This window comes from Ostrinia nubilalis, chromosome 1 (assembly GCF_963855985.1).
Source record: "Ostrinia nubilalis chromosome 1, ilOstNubi1.1, whole genome shotgun sequence".
In the NCBI taxonomy this organism is placed as follows: Eukaryota; Metazoa; Arthropoda; class Insecta; order Lepidoptera; family Crambidae; genus Ostrinia; species Ostrinia nubilalis.
The window spans coordinates 4,279,194-4,303,396 of NC_087088.1; the positions used below are offsets into that span (position 1 = coordinate 4,279,194).

Consider the following 24,203-nt stretch of genomic DNA (forward strand, 5'->3'; position numbering starts at 1 on the left):
TCTTTGGTAGGCACTTTGGTATCGTTAACTAAATGTTAAAGAAAATAGTGCCAAGAAAAATTTAGATGTATTTAGTAGTCAGTAAAATATAAGATACCTAATGCCTTAGACGCTAAACTTGAAGTAACGTTAGTAAAAGTTAGAAAAATTACAGTAAAGTACCACTTATGAGTAACAATTATTACAATTTTTTTTACAGATAGGCGATTGTTTTAGAAAAACAATCGATCTTTGTGAATCGCTGCTAGCGTTGCGCGTAACAATTGGACACATTATTGAATCATTAGCGTTAATCTAAAATATTATTATCGGAATTAAAAAATAAAACGAAATTTTCTAGAAACAATCGCCTATCGTAATATTCTTAATAATTTGACATCTATTTGAAGTTGAAAAAGGAACACACTTTTAGCCGGATCACATAATACGTTTACTTACGAGTATCATCTGTAATAACCATTCAAACATTATGAAAAATCGTAAAATAAATAATGCCATGAATTCAATAATATGAACAGTCTTAAATATTTTAACCCTTAAATGCATGATTTTTTATTTAGTTATGAAAAAAATATTTCAATTAGATTTTTAGTCACAGATAAAGGGAAAAATAATAAAAAAAATCTTAGTACGAAAAAAAAGTATATTTTTGAAAATTAACAGTATGTAGCCAAATGTCTACACCATGCGTTTGTATGCCGTAAACTTGTTCTATGGTTTGTTTATTTGGCTTTTCTTTTCAGCATGTTTGGCTCGCTATCTAAAAAGGAAATTGAGGCAGCTCTTGCTGCTTTAAATGATGGTGCAGTCTCAGAAGATGATGAAAATTTATATGATGATAACATCGATTATTACGCAAACGTACGGGATTTGTTGCATGATCGGGATGAGGAGTCCATAGATCATAATCTACCCTTGGAACATAACGAAGACCCTGGAACATAACCCTCCCATAGTCTATGAAGAGGAGCATATATTAGATCAGATCTTCGTTATGTTCCAAGGGTAGATTATGATCTATGGACTCCTCATCCAGACCAGATCATGCAATAAATCCCGTACGTTTGAGTAAAAATCGATATTATCATCATCTAAATTTTCATCATCTTCTGAGACTGCACCATCATTTAAAGCAGCAAGAGCTGCCTCAATTTCCTTTTCAGATAGCGAGCCAAACATGCTGAAAAGAAAAGCCAAATAAGCAAACCATAGAACAATTTTATGGCATAAACGCATGGTGTAGACATTTGGCTACATACACAAAAATCAAGTCGAAGGCACATTCGGGATAGATTACCAAAAAAATAAGTTATAATAATGAATTCTTACATTATTTCTAACACGTATGTATTTTTTTCCAATCGTTTTAGCAATTAATTCTCACTGAATCCGAAATTAAAATACCACAAATTTTAACACTACCAATTTTTTCTCTTTCGCAATCGCTACGTCAAATATCGGTTAATTTTTTTTCAAATCTACCTTCATTTGCGTTTTTTTTATTTTTATTATGATGTTTTCTATGATATTAGCATACGTTCAGAAACGCTTATAAAATGTGTTACTTTTTATAATTAAAAAAGTACTTCGTAGACATATGGCAACACTATGCATTTAAGGGTTAAGCAATGGGAAGATGCGATTTTGGAACGAAAATGTCTATCTATTTGGTAACAAAAGTTATGTGTTAAAAATGCTATTGGCATGAAAAATTTGGACCGTTAGTAAACTGTTACTTACTTTATACTTCGAAAGAGATCCGGCTAAATCTGCGAAGTCTTAATACCTGTAGAAGAGTAGTCTATATGTACGTACTAAGAGCTTGTCTGAAGTCGTGTAGAGCAGCCAAGAGTTGAGGAGCTGTGGGCCTGGACGTTGGTGATGATGTCCAGCACCAGGACATGAGGCCGTACCTTTGGAGAAAGAATATTACTTAGTGACCCATATTTTTATACGTTTTATTTCTAAAATAAGTAGCTCCATATTGTGGGAAATTTTAAACATAATATTACCTACTACAGTCTGAGTCTTTGGATACAAAAATGTAGGAGAAAGTAATCGGGTTTATCTGCATACCAAACGCACTCAGTCGAGAAAAGGTATAAATAATATGTGTATAGCAGATCATATAATTTCTAAACAAAAAATATTTATATTACTCGTTATAGATTCGATTCATGATTTATTCGCTATCTGACAATATTACATCTACACGGATATCGTACACAAATGTGACATTATACCTATACACAATTAGTTCGTTAGCCTAATTGGTAGCCATTTATTTTGGAAAATAGTTAATTAATTTGGCAGCCAAAACGTCGCATAAACTCTTTCCGATTTCCTAAACATTTAAGTACTCACAGTTCATCAGGGCAGTTGTGCGGTTGAGAAGGCCTGTATCCTCCACTAAGGAAGGCCCCTACATCAGCTGCGTCGAGCTCTGCTAGCGGAGCAGCGCCGAGCGTCGCCAACTCCCACAGAGTGATACCAAGTGACCACTGGGAGAAAATATTGGTGTTATGAGCATGGTCTTGGTCTATCGATTATTCTAGCAAATATTAGGTATGGACTGAGATTTTTAGCTTAAAATCAAAATCAAGTTAAAATCTTAATTCTAAAGAAACCGGACCAGAAAAATAAAACTAGGACCTAGATGGTCACGTCACACCTTTCATCTAGATTCTAGCTGAATACGTGAATGTGTTATGAGAATGATGAATTACTTTGATACAGTGAATTGGTAATTTCTATCCAGCATTATTTTTATTAAATATTTATCTGTGTAACTAATTGTTACACCATGTCAACTAAACACAGTAGTATTGTACCTGTTGTGATTTTTTACAGTAAGTAGTTATTTTACGTTAATTACATTTTTACTTAAATGACTGCTAACAAAAACCTGTAATTTAACAATGCCATTACTCAAAATTGAATACGATCGAATGAAACGCCAAAAAAAAAAAACAAAAAAAAAAAAGAATCCTGAAAGTTTTCAGGCAAGTAGTCACTCGTTACATTTACCGAAATCTCCACTTACCACATCAGTAGCTGTGCTGTACTGGTTCTGCAGCAGCGCCTCCGGAGCCATCCACTTGACTGGCCTGTTCTCGTTGTCGCCCAGGCAGTGGTAGTCGTCCGGGAACAAGTCCCGAGACAGACCGTTGTCAGTCACTTTCAGTCTCAATTTCTCGTCGACTCTGACAAGGAAAGTGACAGATGTTCATCCCAATAAATGCAATGCACAGTAACAGTTGCATCAAGTTACATTATGCATTTTAACATAGAGTGTCACTGTCGCTTATATTTTTTTGGTCTAAATTACACACATGTTTTAATATGGGCCATATTGGGCCCTACAGTTGTGAATGCACTGATTAATTAAATGGACTTTATTTAACCCTTGGTACCAGATGATAATAAGTTTGATTGATTCACTTTAAACAGAACTTAGAAAGAGCTACCAACCCGTATATTATGTATCTCAACTTACTCAATGGACTGAGCCCCAACAGGGTTTGTGTCAAGCTCCATAGATACTCGTACAGTTTATCAGTTAAGTTGTACTTTCACGAAATTGAAACGCAGTTTTCAGCAATGCTAAGAACAACACATAGGAAAACTTGTAACCAAAAAGCACGTAGTGGTTGCTCAATTATTTTTATGCTTATACCTGGTAAAACATACTTACACACAATTCCTAGCCGCGACGTCAGCGTGTATGAACCGCTGCACGTGCAGGTACGCCAGGCCACACGCCGCTTGCGCACCCAAGTCTACCAGCTCTCTTGTGGCGGGAGCGGCCTGCTGCCCTAACCGACAGGATGTGAGGAACCTGTGAGGGAAGAAGAAAAGTGGGTTGGTTTTTGGAGTACGAGCTGCTGTCAGTTTGTGCTTGCTGTTTCTGCTGGCAGATTACTGCATAATATGTCTTGACTTCAACTGCTGGTGCCAGGTGATGATGTGTTATTAGTACAGGACCCAAATTAGAAGCGTCCTTACAAGTATGCGATTATTTGGAAAAAACAGTATTCTAGGGAGAAATGTTGAAAGAAAAATTATGATGTGAATGAAACAAGAAAGTGAATCATAATTTCTAGAGCCTTAAATTGTTATAAAGCAGGCTAATTTCGAAGAATTTAAGGTTAATTTATTTGCACAGTTTAGGAATGACGTAGGTACCTTGACCGTGACATTAAAAAGTTTTGGGCTACAAGCAACGCTGCTTGCATTGCTGATGGTACTCACCTCTTAAGATTAGAAGAATGTGAAGCACAGCAGTAGACCAGCAGCGGTCGTCTGGCTTCTTCAGCGCACGCTGCCATGGGCGACAGTACGTTAGCATGAGCCAGCCCGTACAGCCTCAGGCCCTCGGCTACGAGCAACGCCGCTTGCATCGCTGATGCTGCATCTGTTTCACAAGCATATTTTTGTTCAAAAATGTAGTGTGTAGTTTCTTTTTTTATGCAGAACAAGGCATTTGAAGTTGAGTGAGATGCATTCTAGTATGGTACATATCTGCCCTGTGCCTGTTTACTCGTGCCTTGAAAAGGTCCGGATTAAATTGTTCTGGTATAGTGGTCAACTGGTCAACAGGCAGCAAATTCCAATCCCTAGCTATTCGCATTAAAAAAGAGTTAGGTATGAGAAGAAGAAGAAGAAGAAAGGGATGATACGCTAACCTGCATCTGGTTCCACGGTATAATTTACACCTAAGTTTTCTTTATGTCATTTGTTAATTAAGTATCATCATGATGATGATGATAATGAACTAGGTATCACTTACCTGAAACAGTCTTGACAATAACTTCTTCGTACGTCTCTCCCTTCTTAAAGACTCCCTTGTAAACTCTCCCAAAAGTTCCTTCATGTATGAGGATCTCTAAGCGAATGTTGGACCGGACTGTGGTCAGGAGTCGAAGCTGCTCCGCTGGGTCCGTGACTCGGTCTTTGGCCACCGTTTGCTAAAACAAAGGTTTGAAAATAATCTTTTGTATTCACGGTATACCTACTTGACCCGTCTAACGTTCTCACGGATGTCTTTAGAGAAAGATATCTGGCGATTGAAAATAGGTCCTAAATATGTTCAGTAAAGTCTATTATGTAGAATCTAGTGATCACTAGTTGTACGCAAAAGTTTGTGAGAATATTATGGTAGCCTTTCAAACGAATTCTACTAGACAGATATTTATGCCGCTATCAATGGCTTATAATTATTATTACAATTTGAGCACATCCATAATTACGTAAATATACGAGTAGTAACTACACTTTAGCCATTAACAGTAGGTAAGTTAAATATTAAAAAGCCAAAGCTGCACTGCATCTTCCAACTTCACTCCAGTAAAGTAAATCCGTAAGCAAATTGCCTTTAAAATTTACCGGAGCATTTCAAGATTTAACATCTTTTCTGTCCAAACAAACCTATAAATTAGAAAACCGGTATAGTTTTAATGCTTCAGCAGTTTTAGTAGTAATTTCTGGACCGCTATATTCCACTCAGCAGGGGCTCTAAAACTGGTATATTATCCAAGTTTTAGTATACACTTCCAGGTGCAAACCACAACACTTCAGACCACACATTTCCATTGCAATATCGTACGTATTTCAACTGCATAAGGCGCTACAGTGTTTAGCTTGAGTTGCCCTCGTCAGAACAATACAGGTTCATCTTAGCAGTTCTGTGCAGCTCAGCTGCGTTGGACAGATAATTAAGCCACCAGCTAAGTGAGAGCGCTAGTATCGCAAATCGGGTTAAGAGCAACTGCATACGTAATGCATTTTGGTATTCATGATGTCTTGTTCCACTCCAAATTATATTACCTTATGTACCTACATAATATAATAATGCAGTTGACCGTAAGCTGTTGCTGGACAAAATTGGGACTTATTGTTATTGCATATACGAGTAGCTCCTCATAGCTTCAGCCAGCAGTTTCGCAATCCTAGATTTTGATAATTCTTCCACAGAAAAGCTTCAAAACGTCAAATTTTGCAAGCAAAAACATAAAATATGTACAAGCATTACCCTGATAACTTAATATCGTTCTCCGATCTTTAAACAAAAATAATCCTAAATTTTTTCAGGGCTTAGGAATTAAACATACTTAATTTTTATTCTCGCGCTTCTTATTGACATACTGTACATTCATAGAATGAATTTGTTACATAATGTGCTGGTAATTAAACATCACAGCAACAAACCCCACCTTATAAAATCCATGCTACACACTTAATGAGAGACTTAAATGGTACATTTACCTTACACATTACGTAGGTTTATTTGCATTTGCTATGTTCGTTAGCACCCTCCCTTTCAAAGAAGACTAATTCATAATTTCTCCCAAGAATTTCAGCCAAATTTATGTACAAAAGAGGGTTGCAAATTAAAAATGTACTCCACCCACGGCGCTCATAATTACGCAGATAAATTGACTGGAATAGACAATAATGGGTGAAAATGTTTCTACTGGTGGTGTCCTGAACCATGGAATCTTAGTTAGTACCTACGAGTACGAGGTATTTTCAAGTAATTTTTAACTGTAATACAAGCAGATAATAAATATATTCTAATAGCCCGCGACTTCGTTCATTCGTTCGTTCGTTTCAGCCAAATGACGTCCACTGCTGGACAAAGGCCTCCTCCAAGGTTTTCCACGCGACTTCATATGCGTAAAAATTGGTTCTCGTTTTTGCAACATTTTTCTTTACTGCTCCAACGCTATTGACTGTAGGGCGATTTTATATAGCCTAAGGCCTTCCTCGATAAACGGGCTATCCAACACAAAAATATTTTTTCAAATCAGACCAGTAGCTCCTGAAATAGGTATGTCAGTTCATGTCACTTTATAGAAAAATAATTTAAAATTCAGAATTTTAATGAAATTTTTAGACTATTATGCATCCACGCAGGTAGAGTCGTTTGTTACTCTGTTCTAAGTTAGGTCACTTTCACCCACATCAATTTGAACTTTATGCTATGAAGATACGGTTGAAAACCAATGACGTTTTTGAGCCTGGGGGTTACGTTCCCAAGGCTTATCCAGCAGATCTTATTCCAAGTCAAACCAATATCTTGGAGCGAGTAGATCGCTAATCTCGTTGCGTTTGTATCACCTGCAGGGGTCGGGTAACTCGTTTTAAATTGGACCCGTAATGACGTAAAGGACCCATTCTATGCACAATTCAGTTACAGCGCGAATAATGTTAGACGTTAATGAAAATTTTAGGGACTGGCGTTGTTTGCAGTGTTGACGATGAAGGTTTGTTTGATTGAACTCGGTTCTATCCCAAATTTTTTTTTCTATTTATTTGGCACAAAAACAGTCATTACAAATATCACTTTTAAACAAAAATAGTAACTAAGAAAAAAGACAACGAATGCGAACGACAATTTTAGTTTACAAGTCCGTGAAATATTGAAATTCAGCAATTTCCTATGTAGTGTGATTTTGGTTATTTAGCGATATTCAGATTATGGGATTAGGTATAAATAGTATTTTAAACTTTGGTTCTCCTGCGGATCTCCTCATTTCTGATTCGATCACGCAGGGAAACTCCGAGCATAGCCCGCTCCATCGCCCTTTGGGTGACCTTGAGCCTTCTTATGAGGCCCATAGTAAGCGACCACGTCTCAGATCCGTATACCATCACTGGCAACACGCATTGGTCAAATACTTTCGACTTAAGACACTGCGGTATTTCGGACGTGAGGATATGGCGAAGCTTCCCGAACGCTGCCCATCCGAGTTGGATTCGACGATTGACCTCTTTCTCGAAGTTGGACCTACCTAACTGGACTGTTTGTCCCAGGTATACATAATTGTCAACAACTTCGAGTGTAGAGTCTCCAACCTTCAGAGGAGTGGGTGCAACACGGACATTAGACATGATTTTTGTCTTGTCCATGTTCATTCTGAGGCCCACTTGTTGAGACGCTCTACTGAGGCCATCGAGCATTGTGCCTAGATCCTCCAAGGTCTCAGCCATGACTACGATATCGTCCGCGAATCGAAGGTGGGTGATGTACTCGCCGTTGATATTTATGCCAAATCCGTTCCAGTCCAGAAGCTTGAAGACATCTTCCAGGGCGGTGGTAAACAGTTTTGGAGATATGACGTCTCCCTGTCTTACCCCTCGCTGCAACTGGATAGGTTTCGAGTCCCGATCCTGGAGGCGGACCGACATTGTGGCGTTTTTGTACAAACCCCTCAACACTTCGATATATCGATAGTCAATTAGCTCGCAGAATTGCTAAAATCAAGTGGCAGTGGGCGGGGCACATAGCTCGTAGAGACGATGGCCGTTGGGGCAGGAAAGTTCTCGAGTGGCGACCACGGGCTGGAAGACGTAGCGTGGGCAGGCCTCCTACTAGGTGGACCGACGATCTGGTAAAGGTCGCGGGAAGAGCCTGGATGCGGGCAGCGCAGGACCGTTCATTGTGGAAAACCTTGGGGGAGGCCTTTGTCCAGCAGTGGACGTCATTTGGCTGAAAAGAAAGAAGAAGAAGAAGTATTTAAAAAAAAAAGTCATTAAACTTATATTATTTATGGAAATAGGCTTTTAAAATGCACTTATACACATCCCAGAATTAACCCTACCACTGCTTCGGGACAATAAATGGACCAGTACTGAGAAGAAGCAGCGCAAGAAACTCCGCCACTATTTTGAAAAATGTGTTCAATGTATGCAAAATGATAGAAGTAAAGTGTAATTATTTCTTAAGTACCTAATGTAGAAAGAGATTTTTGTAAATTCCATTACTCGTGGAATGAGAGTGGTTTCGTCAAGCTGATTGACGATGCACCGTAAGACCAAAGAGATTGAGTTCACATTGGCGTCGCCGCAAATCATTTTGTTACAGAACCGCATTACATTGGGATCCGTACGCGTTGCGGATTGTTCAACCAAAGATGAACGGAAACCGCGTAATTCCACGCGATTTATCTAACTGGATGGTCCAAGTTTTGGGAAAAATAAAATGTATACTAAAATAACCTCCTCTTTTTTTAATTCGGGGTTAATGACGACAATGCAGACTGATAGCAGACTAAAGTCTCTGGTGTGTATCTGAATTTCCAGTTCAAACGAAAACTATATGTAATTATTTATAAACTAAGTAGAGTTTTAGTTTTCTACACTCAGTAGTATTAAATACCATTGATTAGTTAGCCTGGGCAATATTTTTGTGTAAATTTTTCTCTGTTAACTTTCGTATTATTAACATCAATTAATGAGAAATTAAATCAACAACAATTCGTAGTTGAGACAAGAATAAATTAAGAACAAACAATGTAATACTTAATCATAATTATATTTCTATTTTTTTATGATGTGCGTGCACATTATCATAGCAATATACCATGGTCATTTTACTGGTTGAAACATCACAAGAACGCACAATCTCAGAACTCCGACCATCCCCCATTTGTATAAACACAATAAACCAAGGTATACTCCAACACGCGTAATTTATGGCCTACCCAGTGACTCGCACCGTTACTTAGCTACTGCTACTATACAGTGTGAGTCTTGATACGTGCACATATGGAAATAAGTGAAACCTACCTATTTTTATCGATAAAAAAAGGTCAAAAAATTTCTGAGATTTAAAAAAAAAATTTTTTTCTTTCAATTACTTATTGTAAAGAAAACGTAAAAACTTTTAAACTAAAAGGTAGGTATATCCTGATAAAACAACAGTAATAATGCTAAATAACAAACGATACTAAAAAATACATAAAATACTCAGAAAAAGGCAACAAATAATAAAAAAAATATACATTTTGAGAAAAATCTGCATTTTAATTCGTGTTTCTTTTGGTTATTTATTTGATAAACTCCAAATAATGCACCCATAACATGTGGTTTTAATTACTTTGTGTTATTCTCTATCGTACCTATTACCTTTTTAAAATCAAAAATCTCATGTCATGTCTAAATAGGTCTAGTTTCACGTATTTTCGTATGTTCACTTTATCAAGACTCGCACTGTATAGTGCCAGAACCTAAGACTATAAGCCGAAAGTACTTACGATTGCGGGCACTAGATCTGAAGCAATTAGAAGCCAATAAATTGGGATAAAGTCTAGCCAGACAGACTTGCTTAAGGGTCAATTGATGGAGATACATGGAGGAGCATTTTTTGTGAGGAAAGCCTGGGGATTACTCGATTTGTGACTTTGGCAACCACGTTTAGTTAACTTATCAGGTTCATTTGTAACTTTAGGGGTAATTTCGCTTGTACTGTATTTGTGTTTAAAGTTTATAGTGCAATTTATATTATGTATTTAACTGAACTATTTAATACATCATTTTAAGTTCACTTCAATAAAACACGTGTCGTCTTTAGTTTCTATACCCTATCAATTGCCAAATCTAAAATGCTGAAAGATGAAATAAAGTCACCTGAAAATGTGCAGGATTCGTCGTATTTTAATACGATCAAGCTTTAACAAAATAAGCCAGTAATAGTTCTAGCTACACATAGGTAGGTAGGTATATATCAAATTTCAGACTACAAGTCAAAACAATCAATTTCACAAGTAACATAATTTTCAAAAGTTTAGAAACTTACCGTTGAAACATGCGTGAGATTAGAAGCAGCGTAGTAAGAGACCCGTGACTCGGGCTTGGCGTAGATGTGTTCCCCTATGTGCGTGGTCGCATACGGCGATGGGGATCTTCGACTACCTGTTATGATAAAGGGATTATTGTTGGCAACGTCAGAAATTTACACTCAAAATTCCTAGGTAACATTCTAACATTATCGATTGCCATAATATAGGTAATTTTGAAAGTAGAACAGCAAGGTTTTACATAAGTTCCTTGGTATTTTATCAAATCCTATTCAAATTTTATTTATCAAAGTGAGCATATTTATCGCACTATAGTACTACTTTCCATTTTTACTGATGTCGCTATACCTAGTGTGTGTTGTGGCCCACAACTGGGCCATCCTGCCAACTAACCTGGTCAATTTAAGGTTTTAGTAGTTTCCACTCCATCTCGTGGTCTTCTACGGTCTATTAATTTACAGAGGTATATTCTATCGATTGAAGCGCCGCATCCTCTCAAGTTTTATGGCCTATCTACAGAGTTTGCTAGATGTGTGTAAGCTATCGTAAAATGACAAATACGCGTCTAAAGTTACACCTCCTGACTTTATCATCACGTAATTTTCATGGCGCCTTTTGTTTAGTAGCTTATACAAGTTCATCAGTGAACTTACTAAAAGGGAACTTGTGCAGGCTGGTGATGGTTGCATAAGAACCGGCCTCTTTCAAAGTAATATTCATGGTGTTTATTGTTTACTCACATGTTTAAACGCATCAGTGGACTTACCAAAAGGGAACTTGTGTAGGCTGGCGATGGTTGCGTAGGAACCGGTGGAGCTGGGCGGGCGGCCGAGGGTGTCTAGGCGGAGGAGAACGTTCTGGTGGCTGCCGTACGCTGCTGTTGTGTACGATGTGCTAGGAACAAGTAATTTATATGTAGGCACAATTTGATCCAAATATTTGTCAATACCAACCAATAGGCAATTAATAATTGCCAATGTAAGCCTCGTATTTTACGACAGTCTGAATCTGAATTTTGGAATGGTATAAGTAGCATAAAAATTAACAATAGTTACCTACATGTTTTATCTATACCGTTCCGTAGGCCGTAGGTATCGTACCTATGCCGTATCTACGGATGACAGCATACCAAGGCAGGCATTGCGGCACTTTTGTGACTATACATATACAAATGGTGCTATTTAGCAGCTAAAATGTACCCATGTCATATTTATGTTAAATTAACTAATTTATAATTTTAAATGTGTAATTTTTATGTCCATTAGTTCTAGAACCTGAGATAAAGCTTGTATTCATTATTATTGTATTATTTTATTATTTATTTAAGTTAATTACAAAGTGTTATGAGAATGTTTTATGTATACTAACTTGTATTTAACAAAGGTAATGAGAAAGTCGTGGCACTTGACAAAGAGATAATAAACAAAAGACAAACGCTTTTTAAAAAGCTAATTTAATGAAACAACTACAACAGCTTGCGATGACAACTTGAAACGAGCACAAAGATAAGCTATTCAGTATTGCAGCGGAATATAAAACGTTTTTCTTGTTCGTAGATATAACCTTTAAGTTCTGATCATCCATCAAGCATGTCAGGAAAGGGTTCTCGCCCTACTCGTTTTCCACTTTGGGTTTGAGTTATAAGCTTTGAGAGTGCGAAAGTATAACACTGAATACAAACACTAAACCCTTGAGGCCCCAGCAAATTGGAAATCGTTCGTTGGCACTTCAAAAGTTTTTCCAAAAGGTCAAAATATTTTTTTCTGTTTAGCCCGAAGGTTAACTGGCGGATGCCCAATGGCATTTAGTTTTTTGTATGTCATTGCTTCTATCACCTTGCAAGCACAATTAATAACTAGCTGTGCCCGGGATTCGTACGCTTGAAAATATTTCTCGATTTTGCAACATTTTTCTTTACTGCTCCGTCCCTATTGGCTGCAGGGTGTTATGTAGCTTAAAGCCTTCCTTGATAAATGGGCAACACTCAAAGACATTTTCAAATCAGACCAGTAGTTTCTGAAATTAGCGCGTTCAAGTAACAATAAACAAACAAAGAAACTCTTCAGCTTTATAATATTAGTATAAGTAGGAGAATTAGGTAGATATCTCCCATCAAGTCCCGTCTCCCGGAAACTAAACATAAGTAAATTACCAACTCATTCAATGAAGAAATTCACAACTTACATTTTTAAATAATAATTTATTCTCTTCTTATATTATTCACTCTTTTCATGACTTATACCATACTCCAATTCGGGTCAATGTAAGCAGCTCATATTGTGTGGAAATTGAGCTATTGTAAAAAATTTCATAAAGGTTTCGCCACCTATAGGCTTTTTAATGGCGCAGAATATCAAAATATTTCTTGTAAAAATATTTTTTGCTTTTTTGTTCAATACTGTCAGGAGTTACGTGTTTCAAATTTTTCAGTTCAATCAAGACAAGTAATTTAAAAATGGAAATTAAATTTGAAACACTGACTGGTTAATAGTTTACGTGATACAAAGACTTCAATTTCGTCCCTCTCTCGTAATAATTTAAAAAAATGTTACTTAAACTCATCTAAGTGGTCGTAAATAGGTAATTTGGAAAAGCCTATCTTTCAGATAATGCCTTCATCAAAGGGTTTTATGAAGAGCCTCAAAGTCGAAACTAGTTTTTAGTTGTGTTAAGAAAATGCATTCTGTAATAACATTGAAGTAAACTCAGTAAGTGACTTTGAAGTTTCTCGTTCGTAAGTTTAAAAGTGAAACAATATGATAATGAAACAAAAAGCCACGATAGCCGAACGGTGAAGGGGTCGGACTGGCCGACTCGTGATCCGGGGAACGCGGGTTCGGTCCCCGCCGCCGCTCGACTATTGTGGTGAGCTCACTCGTGACACAAGCATATTTAGCTTAGTACGAGGGGCTAACGGGAGTATTAGTAATTTGTGTAATAACAAATTACTAATAATCTTTTTTAGAAGAAAAAAAAAAAAAAAAAAATATCTTGCGAAACTCGTTAGAGAATTTTACGCCGTCGTTCGTTGGATACCTATAGCGTTCCAGACGATGATTTTGTCTTTAGGATACTATTTCATACTAATAAATACAATGTTTATAGTACGAAATAATCGTTGCATATACTAGAATCTTTTTTTATTCGAGTAGTGTAAAACAAAGTCGCTTTCCACTGTCTGTCCCTATGTAAGCTTTAGATCTTTAAAACTACGCAACGGATTTTGATGCATTTTTTTAATAGATAGAGTGATTTAGCGCCCGTGCAAAGCCGGGGCGGGTCGCTAGTAAAACCATACAATGAATTTCTACTTTCAAAGTAGATAATGATCAGTGTGTGATGTTCCGCAATTGGACAACTACCGGAACGTACCACGTACGTGCCCGTACCGGAAAGCGCAGCGTTGGGACGTCCACCCACAAGGTGGACCAACAACCGTAGCAGAAAGGCGCAAGTTGCTACCAACTGGTCATTAACCCTACAGTGGTCGCGTGGATTACACCCGTAATCCACTCGTGCAAATTGTCGAATATTTTGAAATCGGTCAACGCGATCGTTTTGATACTTCGTGTACTTTAAGTTGCATAGTCGAAGATCACACTTAATGACGTGTGAGCGCCAGGTCGCTTGTGGATGTGTCGCAGGAGCCCCGTAAATGCCAACGGTCTAATTACGTAAGTATTTTTAAGTAACCTTTTTTACTTAATGTGTTTGTTTTTGCATTATTAGTGTAAATTAATGCTTTATAATAAATAATTACATAGGTATGTATTTACATTGGTGTTTTCAATAAAACCATTGTATTTCAGATAAAAATCATGAACAATAGACAAAAAGCACAAATTGCGGAATGGCTAGAAGTAATTGACAATGAAAGCGTATCTTCTAGCGACTCTTCGGTTTCTGATGAAGAAGTGCACATTCTTCCACAAGAGAACAAGTTTCTCAGACCAGTGATTAGCCATCTAACTCAGAACCATCACAGCGGAGGTTTTTAGGTCGCTACTTTGACTGCGGAAGAAAGCGAAATAAAAGTTCTGGAAATACTTGTAATTCGTGCAACAAATTTATTTGTCCTTATCATTCCATGATGGCCTGTATCTCTTTTTCAAAATATAATTAATAAATAAGTGCAATTAGTACTGAATAATTTCTGAACTGCCAAAGTTGACATTTTCTTGATGAAAATGATCATTTTTATGTTTTGGTTAATTTATAAAAACTGAGAAGAACTTCTCGTTTCTTTGTTTGATTATTTCATTAACTAATACATAACAATAAATATAAAAAATAAAGAAACATGTTTTTATAAAGAGATGTCTTCTTTTTTTACTCCATAAAATGGCTTACGCATGTAATCCACGCGACCATTTACGTAATATTTTAGAGCGCGACCACCGTAGGGTTAAGGAAATCATTGGGGAAGGTCTATGTTCAGCAGTGGACGTCCTGTGGCTGAAATGATGATGATCATCATGATGGACAACTACTGACAACTAGTTGTACCGAAGAGTCAACCGAAAACTAAATGACGCATTTTCCTGATGACTTTTTTTGGGAAATTTGATTCTTGTTTCTATTCCTATTCAATACACATTGATCAAAAATAATTCCTTCGACAAATAATGTTTTAGCGTCGTCCTTGACGTACTTCCGGCGGTGTAAAAGAACGGATGTCCCAAAACGAACGCCTTTCTGAATCACATACGAAAGGCACGGAGATCAATTTCCGCTCTGGACAATTTGGGAAACAAACTTTTCCAAATTGAGTTCTATGATACTAATACTAAGATGTTTTCTGGAAATGTATTTTTGCCATTTTTCTCGTTCTGCCAAATCGTAAGAGATTCAGATAAGAATCTGTGGGTTTTAGATTATCTTTTTTTTTTGTTATGTGCTTAGTATGCCTTCTTCTCATTTTCTGGATTGTAACTTGGTTTGGATGGTTTGGAGCCTTAGACTAACATCGGCTTACAATAATATTCTCACCGTAGCATGGAATCATAATTTCTTTTTAGATTTATCTATACTAATATTATAAAAAGGTAAAGTTTGTGTGTTTGTATATTTGTTAAATTGTAAGGTGTAATCTCGGGATCTACTAAACCGATTTTTAAAATTCTTTCACCAATAGAAAGCCACATTATTGCTGAGTGTCATAGGTTATATAAAAAACCGAAAAATTCCAAGCGGGCGAAGCCGCGCGCGGAAAGCTAGTCTTTGATAAATCCAGCGTTAAAACTTCAGACGTCTGAATCGAAATGAAACTCGATTTAGTAGCTCGAACAGCTCCTAGCCTTTTACACTCGTAGATATCATCTGATCAGTATAAAGCTTAAATTAGATACTTTTTTATAAAACACTAGAAACAATAGAATTAGCAAAAAAATTAAATCATTAATTATGTATCCGAGGCGCTCATAAATTTTGTTCAGATTGATGTCGGCTTAAACCTAATTAAAAATTATAACAAAGCCAGCCTGATTGCTTCGTTACTAACACAAAATACTTATAAGTTTCGCGTTCGTTGCTTTAATTATGTCATTAATTGAAAAAGTTAATTTGTTGCAAATTAATCATCTACCTTTGGATCCAAATCAATACAATTCTGGTTACTTTATGGAAGTAACAATAATTGTATTAAATATTTCTCAAAAGTCGTAAAGTATTAAAATTTATAAGACTTGTAAGATTTTCTTACTTAAGAGAGGACTAGTATCTTTTAAAACTGATATAATATGAGCAATAAGATTCAAACTAAAATAATAAACAGAAAAGGTAGGTTACGTTAGAGGCTGTGTGTCTTTATTTCATTAATTTATTTAATAAGCTGAACTTCCTAGAATTATACCAAATAAATGGTAAGGGAAAAGTGGGTATTCTCTGTTACTACATATATTAATGGTACATATTTGTGTTTTGATTTATTAGACACTACTCCCGAATTACAAATCCCAAATTTTTCAATGCAGACAAAAATTTAAACACCAGAGAACCACTTACTGTATAGAGTCATGGTGCCTCGCCTTGCTGCCTCTCTTGTACAGCGTGCCAGCGGCCGCCGCTGCTGCCAGTAGCGCCAGCGCAGCCGCTGCACAGCCGCCAGCGACGAACAGCACGCCGCTTGACCCGCGAGAGGCGTCACCGGCTAAGCGAGCGGTCTCGTTGTGCGTCACTACTGCTGACAGACCTAGGGAAAATAAATAAAAAAATAATATCTTTGGACATTTTTGCAATGCGCCATCTAGTCCCAAAGTAAGCAAAACTTGTACTGTGGGTACAAGTAAACGTATACAATACATACGTACTATAGATACAAGTCAACGTATACAAGTTTTTTTGTTATAAATTATAAAGATTAATAGACCTACGGCCTAATATTCTGTTGTTTTAATATTGAATTTCGTTTATTTGTCAGTTTTTAGTGGTGTGCTAGGTATAAAGAGATAAGGGTGTATGGGAAGAAAAAAGTAAAGTCTTTCTAATTGAGATTTTTAAATGATTATTTGAGGGCATGAATTATGCAGAAATAAGTATGCTTTAAAGCGAGGTAAATATGTTATGTTCACCACAAAATCACCCCCAAATTATTTATTTTTTGTTATTAACTCGACATAAAAAATCCTTTTCACGCCTAATGATATTGGATGAAACCCACTAAATGAAATATTAGGGGTAATAGAAAGAAAAACTTCCCCCGAAGGTTGGAGAGGTAGGGCTGTAATATCGACATAATACGCCAAGGTATGTTGTAGTGTTGTCAGCCTTTCGTTAGTATCTATACATTTACCAAAAAAAAGTATGACCTGAATAACTATTTTACGGTAAGTACGGTATTCGGGTAAAAATGCAACCAACCGTTACACTATACACTAAACTCATTGATTCATATAATCTTATTTATCGGTTTTGTGTTGATTAAATACTACAGTAATTTGAGACTGCGAAAATATCTTATTACACACTGAAATGTAAGCGAGTGAAGTTCGAAGTTATTAAAACATTTTATTGAAATAAAAATATAATATTTTAAATAAATACTTAATCCTATAATAATCACGGTGGGTTTTGTCGATGATTGTCTACAACACTAGGGTTGTACTTCACTGAACCTTTTATTAAAATCCCACCCCAATTTTTACCCCCTATAAAGCCTTCTAAAGATATTAGTTGAACGATTAGCATAGCCACGATTCAAATTAAACGTAAAAAAATGCGATAAGAATATTCCTTTTGAAGTAGGCACCTATATTTTTTATCTTGGTTCGTTAGCTAATTGTATGCAAACGTTAGTTAGCACTTTAAAGTAAAAACGCGTTTGATTAAAGATTCAAATTTGACCAAGCAATATTTTTTATTAAAAAACTTAATTCAATCAAGTTAATCATTCGAAAAATATGCCTAGATGAATTTCATGTTAAAAAGAAGCAAAAAAAAATTTTTTTCTTCACTAAAAAGCAGAAATGAGAGAAATATCACAATTTTAAACAGAAAATCTTACTGAAAAGCTGAAAATGAAACATCATATTTAAAACGTCTTCATAAAAAGCCGAGTTGCCATTCATTTGTCATCGGGCAAAGCCTTAAAAAACCATCCATCGGTCTTAAAAAAGAAGAAAACGCATAATAACAACGCACTTAACGCTCCGAAGGGAAGCAAGAAATTTCCAAGTCAAATAAAAGTACAATAGAACAATCGATACTTCCTTGTAAACACATTAAGATGAGGGGCGCGATTAGGGTTGCCAGTAACGCAAAAATATTATTTATTATTCTGAAAACTAAACGAACGAAACGAACTATTATTTTTTTGTAAATTAACAATCTCAAATTAAGCAAAACTTGAAGTTTTTTGTAAATATACTGAGGTTTACTGAGTATCATACCAAAGCTAGTAGAGTAAATGCCCCGTGTGACATATAGTATGTATTATTATATTTTAGTCCCGTTGTTCTTCTTTTTGATTTTCTTTTTGTATCAAATAAAGTTTCTCTTATCGTATTTTATCTTATTATAGAAAACAGCATCAAGGTAAACTTTTGGATTCCTAAGTAGTTGGAATAGATGCTATACTTATTGCAACAAAAACTTGGCACTCTATATTTAAACAAATCAATGTCTTTTTCACATAAGTATTTTGTTTGACCCTTAAATCAATGTCTTTTTCCGATCTGTATTTCATTTTTTCCTTTTATCTTCCAAATGCAAGTGGCAGCCCTAGCTAAAATCCACAAAGGCACCCTCCATACGTCTCTATCCCGAATATCCTGTTGCGTCTGCATGCTAATAAAGAATTTCCACTGAAGTCCGTGGAGTGAGTCAACAGTTACAGGGAGATGCAGCGATTTGTATTTTATGAGTTGTTTTGATTTTACGTCGTCTAACTTGCTGTGTTGTTTTAAACAGTGTATAATAAATGATGTGACAAACGATACGTAATTCTCATGTGTTTTTTTAATAGAAAACTTTTTTTATTGTCTCTTGCATTGAATTTGAAAGTGTTAACTTTGCTTATTATACGTCTTTCTTTGTATTTTCAAACTCAATCCTGGTTTTAGACTTCACTAAATGCCACATGCTTTCAAAATAGCTCGGTTAGTTTTTTTAATATAAAAAAATCGTAAAATGTTTTTTACACAATCGACAAGCTTGCTATTACCTGAACAATCACATAATATTTAAATTGCAATTATGTGTACAAATCAACATAATCATTAACCTCTTTATAAAGTTTACCTTCCGTACAAAACAACTACCACAAGAAACAGTTAAGTGCTTAAAAGTTCTAAAAGTTACATAGTGGTAAAGCCAACACAAATAAACAACAAAAGTAGTCAAAGTTTAAAAACAAGTAACTTAATAAAAACCATTAAACCGAGCCGTTTCGCGGCCAATTCTGGAGTGTTTCAAATTTATCGTTATTATTATTGCCCTGACAAAGAAAGTGTGGTAACTCAGCTTTTATTGCTTTATACGCTTTGTAAAAGCTCATCGTTCGTTGAAATGATTTGTTGAGGGGACACGGAGAGCGGGTATTCTCCTTTTTCAATCGCAAGCGATGTGGAATTGAATAAATCGGAATAAGTAAGTTTTGAGTAGTTTTCGAGAAGCCAATTCGGTTAAATTCGTAATTCTTGTTGAAATATGCACTTTCGGGATAACGTTTGCCAATTTCAATTTAAAAATATGTATATGCGGATGAGTAAGATCAGCTCTTGAGAATATACTGCCAACTAAAATAAGTCTTTGTATAAATCTATATCTCTAAAAGCTAAAGGTCACTGACTGATTGACTGAATGACTCACTCACACATAACGAAATATCAGAAACTACAAGTGCTAGGAGTCTCAAATTTTGCATGGGGGTGCCTTTTAGAACGTAGGTGCTCACTAAGACGGGATTTTGGAAATTCAACCCCTATGGGGGTAAAACGGGGTCCGTAAAAACGTAGTCGCGGGCGGCCGCTAGTTCGCTATAAATGTTTAACGTAACCATCGTTTCCATTTGATTGTTACGTTTTTACGCCTTAATTACTAGAGCACTTTTGACAATTATTATGAGCTTAATGACCTCACAAATAGATAAAAACATTTTGTCAAAAAACAATGTTTTAAACTATTTTAAAGTAGGTATTTAGATCTGGTAGCACGTGATAAGGACTTTCCATAATACTAGCAGGTGAAAGCTGCATCGCCTGAAATTTGAATTTAATGTAAAATAGGTAGGTACATTTACCATCTAAATCAATTTTCTGTCAAGCATTGTCCGATAGCAATGATTAATGTGCACCGTAAATATCATTTAATTTTCATCTGCGCGGTGTATGTTGAAGCGATTGATTAAAAATCACTTGATTAATGACCTTTGGTATACCGTAGCTTGTCATGGTGTAAAGGTAGGTTCATACTGTCGGAGTAAGTAAGGTGAGAGTATTTTTTATAACACCAATTACCTACATTAAGCAAAACAACGACTAATGACCATGACCAGTTTATGGATAAATATACTCAGATGAATAAGTACCTAAACTTCAACTACTAAATGATACCTGTGACTTTACAAAAGTGCAAAGAAAGTACCTGAAAGCCTGGAAAACATTTACAGATCCACCAAATTACTTTTTTTTTGGGATGGACTGTCCCGCTGACCAAATTACTTGATGGGAATAAAATGTATCTTAATTTTTGTAACACATTATTTATGTATATCGTGTGTGTAGTGTAAATGTACCTAGTACCTAAAGAATTCAATTATATTCTATATAAAAAGTTTTAAAATATGAGTAAACAGTACCGTATTGCTAGAGAAGTGTGTACATACCCTAATTGTGTGTGGTAGACAGTCTGTAGGCGTTGTTAATAATGAACGTAGCTTTGTTAGGTTACACAATAATGAACTAAGTTTTAACAGGGTCACTTTGGATATTTTTTTTTATAAATAACCTTTTAATTTTTTACGATTGAGTTTATTTATTTAAGTCTTTATTCTGTATGGTATTCTATACTAGTAAACCTTTGGTATCAAAGAATAATTAAATAAATCACCAATAACATTCTTCCGGTACCGGAAAACGCAGCGTGGGACGTCCACCCACAAGGTGGCCCGACGACATCATAAAGGTAGCAGGGAAGCGCTGGACGCAGGCCGCTACCAATCGGTCAACATGCAAAGCCTTGGAGGAGGCCTATGTTCAGCAATGGACGTCCTATGGCTGAAATGATGATAATGAACAATTTTACCTTTCCAACAAATCTTATTCCTCTTGAACTGAAGCTTGACGTCCTTATAAGCTCTATCTGGTGATGAGATGTTGAGTTGCATGGTCACCAAGATTTCTGCACTCCTAGTTCCAGTACATGGTAAACGAACCCTGGGGAAATAGAACAGTGCTTTATACAACGCCTTAAAATAATTTAAAAAGATAGGGTAATTTAGAAAGTAACACCCAGAGCAGTCGGCGGGGCACATAGCTCGTAGAGCTGATGGCCGTTGGGGCAGGAAAGTTCTTGAGTGGCGACCACGAGCCGGAAGACGTAGCGTGGGCGGGCCTTCCACTAGGTGGACCGACGATCTGGTGAAGGTCGCGGGAGGCGCCTGGATGCGAGCAGCGCAGGACCGGTCTTTGTGGAAATCCTTGGGGGAGGCCTTTGTCCAGCAGTGGACGTCTTTCGGCTGAAACGAACGAACCCAGAGCAATACAATTAGGTCTGTTTTTTTTTTCTTTTGTTTATGCGCACAATACCCGTATCTTTGTATTATGCGGGCATCGAACTCAGTACCTCTGGTAAAGTAGAAGGCAACTATGACTAGAATAATTATGTGGTTTAATTAATTATTTTAGCTAATGTATTTTATTTTTGACGAATAACAGTAATTTTGCAAAACTAATTAAAAATTATACTCAATGTATAACTGTGTAGCAATTCCATAAGATATAATCGAACACTCAAGTCAGTACCTAACAAGTAACAACGTTAGTTAAAATTTATCTACTTGCACAGATTGTTAATTTCTATTGGAAAACATAAGTAACAGATCTAGGATAAGTTTCACCTAAGATATCTTACTGTTATGAACTCGTAGCTTACTCCAACGTGTAAGTTAAGTTTCAATGTGTGGGTCCCATTGCTACGATACTACGAACTTTATGATCAGGTTGCAGAATTGCTACTAATAATGCTACGGTGCTACGAACTACGAAAGTATGAGCAGCAGAAGTTTTGTATGGAGTTTGACAGATTTATGACGTTTGTCAAAGTTAAAGTAAGATGGTGCAACCAAGCCTAAATGTATAACGGATTGTACAGCGCCCCTAGCGGACGCTCACTATAAACTCACACTCAGCCCTCTGGCCCAAATGCCCTCTTGAAACATATTTTGATGCACATGATTTTTACGCAATAATTGACTTAGGCTGAGTTGCACGAACTTAATTAACCGTAACTATAACAATATTTGGTGCTTATTGTATGGAGTTTGACAGATTTTTGACGTTTGTTAAAGTTAAAATAAGATGGCGCACCTCTGCCTTAGTTTTAACAATGGTGAATTGTAGTGTGCAGTTGGAATATCGTGACCATATTAAAAACTATTTACCTAAAAGTCTGCAGCGTAGTCGGGACCAGCCCCCGCTCGGATATATTGACCTGGGGCGGCAGCATGGCGCCCCTACCGTCGTACTCGATACCGATCACGTACGGCAGCTGCAAGGAATAGACAATAAGACAATGATATCATAGCGTAACGCACAGTTATTTATGGGGACAGTGGTATGTTTGGGCTAGTTGGGAAGCGCGTGGGAATTTGGGACTCTGACGGGCTTTGTAATCAACCGTATCACCTGTGAATCGAAAGTTATTCAATTATAATTTTCCGACATTCTCACAGATTTGGTGATATGAGTGATTCTCTTCTATTCTGGACTATTGTGCTCCACCTACTCTCAACACATTCATATCACAAGCGAATATTTAGCTTAGCTGATACTGCAGACGACAGCAGCCTGCACATCAAGCTAAATAAGTACCGCCGTGGCTTCTTATGAAGTCGTAGTAAGTGAATTTTTTCAGTTTGCATTTTTGTTTTGACTGTACCCGTGTAAAGGACAAACTTTCAAGAGGAGAGCGTATCTTTATCTTAAAGGCCGGCAACGCACCTGTAACGCCCCTGGGTCTGCGGGTGTCTATGGGCGACGGTAATCACTTACCATCATGTGATCCGTCTGCTCGTTTGCCTCCTATCACATAAAAAAAAAAAAAAAACTTGACCTTCAATAGTTGGGTTATTATTGGCGCTCAAGCTGTAGATCCTACAGAGGAGTTGCAGCGGTGGAAGTGAGAGGTGAGAATAGACTATTTAAGGATGTCTTATTAAAATATTTACCGGTCGTCTCCCCAGGGCTTGCCACATGAACTCCAGGTCGGCGATATGCGCTGGAACCGGTACTATGAAGCCGGTGGCGTAGTTGTTCACCACCCCGTCACGTACATAGTACAGCTCCGCGTCTAGGCCTGTAACAAGGAAATAAATAGATAAGTATTTTGTAATTAGTGATTAAGTAATTGTAAAATACGGAGCATAAAGGTGATGCGATGATAGATCAATTAGAATTTTAGATACAAGTCAAACACCGGAGTATCTTAGGTATACTATTACAGGTGTTATTCTGTACGAAAAATTTTGTTTCATTTGTATTCTGCTTTTAATTAAACATAATACCTACAATACACTAGTTACAATTTAATCTGTAGAAAAAAAAAGTTATATTTTCAAATCGTGGTAACATAACAGTAAATTACTTTGAATCATTAAAAACCTAAAATCAGTCACACTGTCAATGTTACTAAACATTAAACTTTGACCATAAAATGACATACATTACTACTCGTATGTAATAGACTTTACAGTAAACTACACAAAACAGATGAAAAAAAAATGCTTAAACACAGATGTTTCCAATGATATAATATTTACCCTCAGAATACAGAACAAACCAGAAGGAGTGTTCGATAACATTTCTACGCGGCAACTTGTGTCCAAAATACTTCCCCTCCCGCGCCCCTCTACCCCCTTTAGTGTTACAAGCGCCGTGTGACACCCCCATTTTTGGGGTAAAATTATGT

At 36.6% G+C, this 24,203-nt stretch overlaps 1 protein-coding gene across 1 annotated transcript; it reads right to left on the reverse strand.

Moving 5' to 3' along the window:
* Nucleotides 1-1,801: 1,801 nt before the first annotated feature.
* On the reverse strand, nucleotides 1,802-24,096 carry LOC135077026 (tyrosine-protein kinase RYK-like). Its single transcript, XM_063971620.1, has 13 exons — nucleotides 24,075-24,096; nucleotides 23,464-23,591; nucleotides 22,678-22,784; nucleotides 21,321-21,451; nucleotides 16,584-16,770; nucleotides 11,347-11,474; nucleotides 10,580-10,695; nucleotides 4,790-4,967; nucleotides 4,252-4,414; nucleotides 3,695-3,838; nucleotides 3,044-3,203; nucleotides 2,365-2,501; nucleotides 1,802-1,913 (listed from the first exon to the last, which is right to left on the reverse strand). Exons 1-13 carry the CDS (start codon nucleotides 24,094-24,096, stop codon nucleotides 1,802-1,804), a joined length of 1,713 nt encoding a protein of 570 aa, XP_063827690.1.
* Between the last annotated feature and the right edge of the window lie 107 nt (nucleotides 24,097-24,203).

What these genes read in the sequence shown, in the direction of transcription:
- LOC135077026 (XM_063971620.1), bottom strand. Translation starts at nt 24,096, where the DNA reads ATGTTATCGAACACTCCTTCTG. An exon ending in AAGCCCTGGGGAGACGACCG is followed by an intron (nt 22,785 to 23,463) that starts GTAAATATTTTA and finishes TATTCCTTGCAG; the next exon opens with CTGCCGTACGTGATCGGTAT. An exon ending in TATTGTCAAGACTGTTTCAG is followed by an intron (nt 4,415 to 4,789) that starts GTAAGTGATACC and finishes CTTGTGAAACAG; the next exon opens with ATGCAGCATCAGCGATGCAA.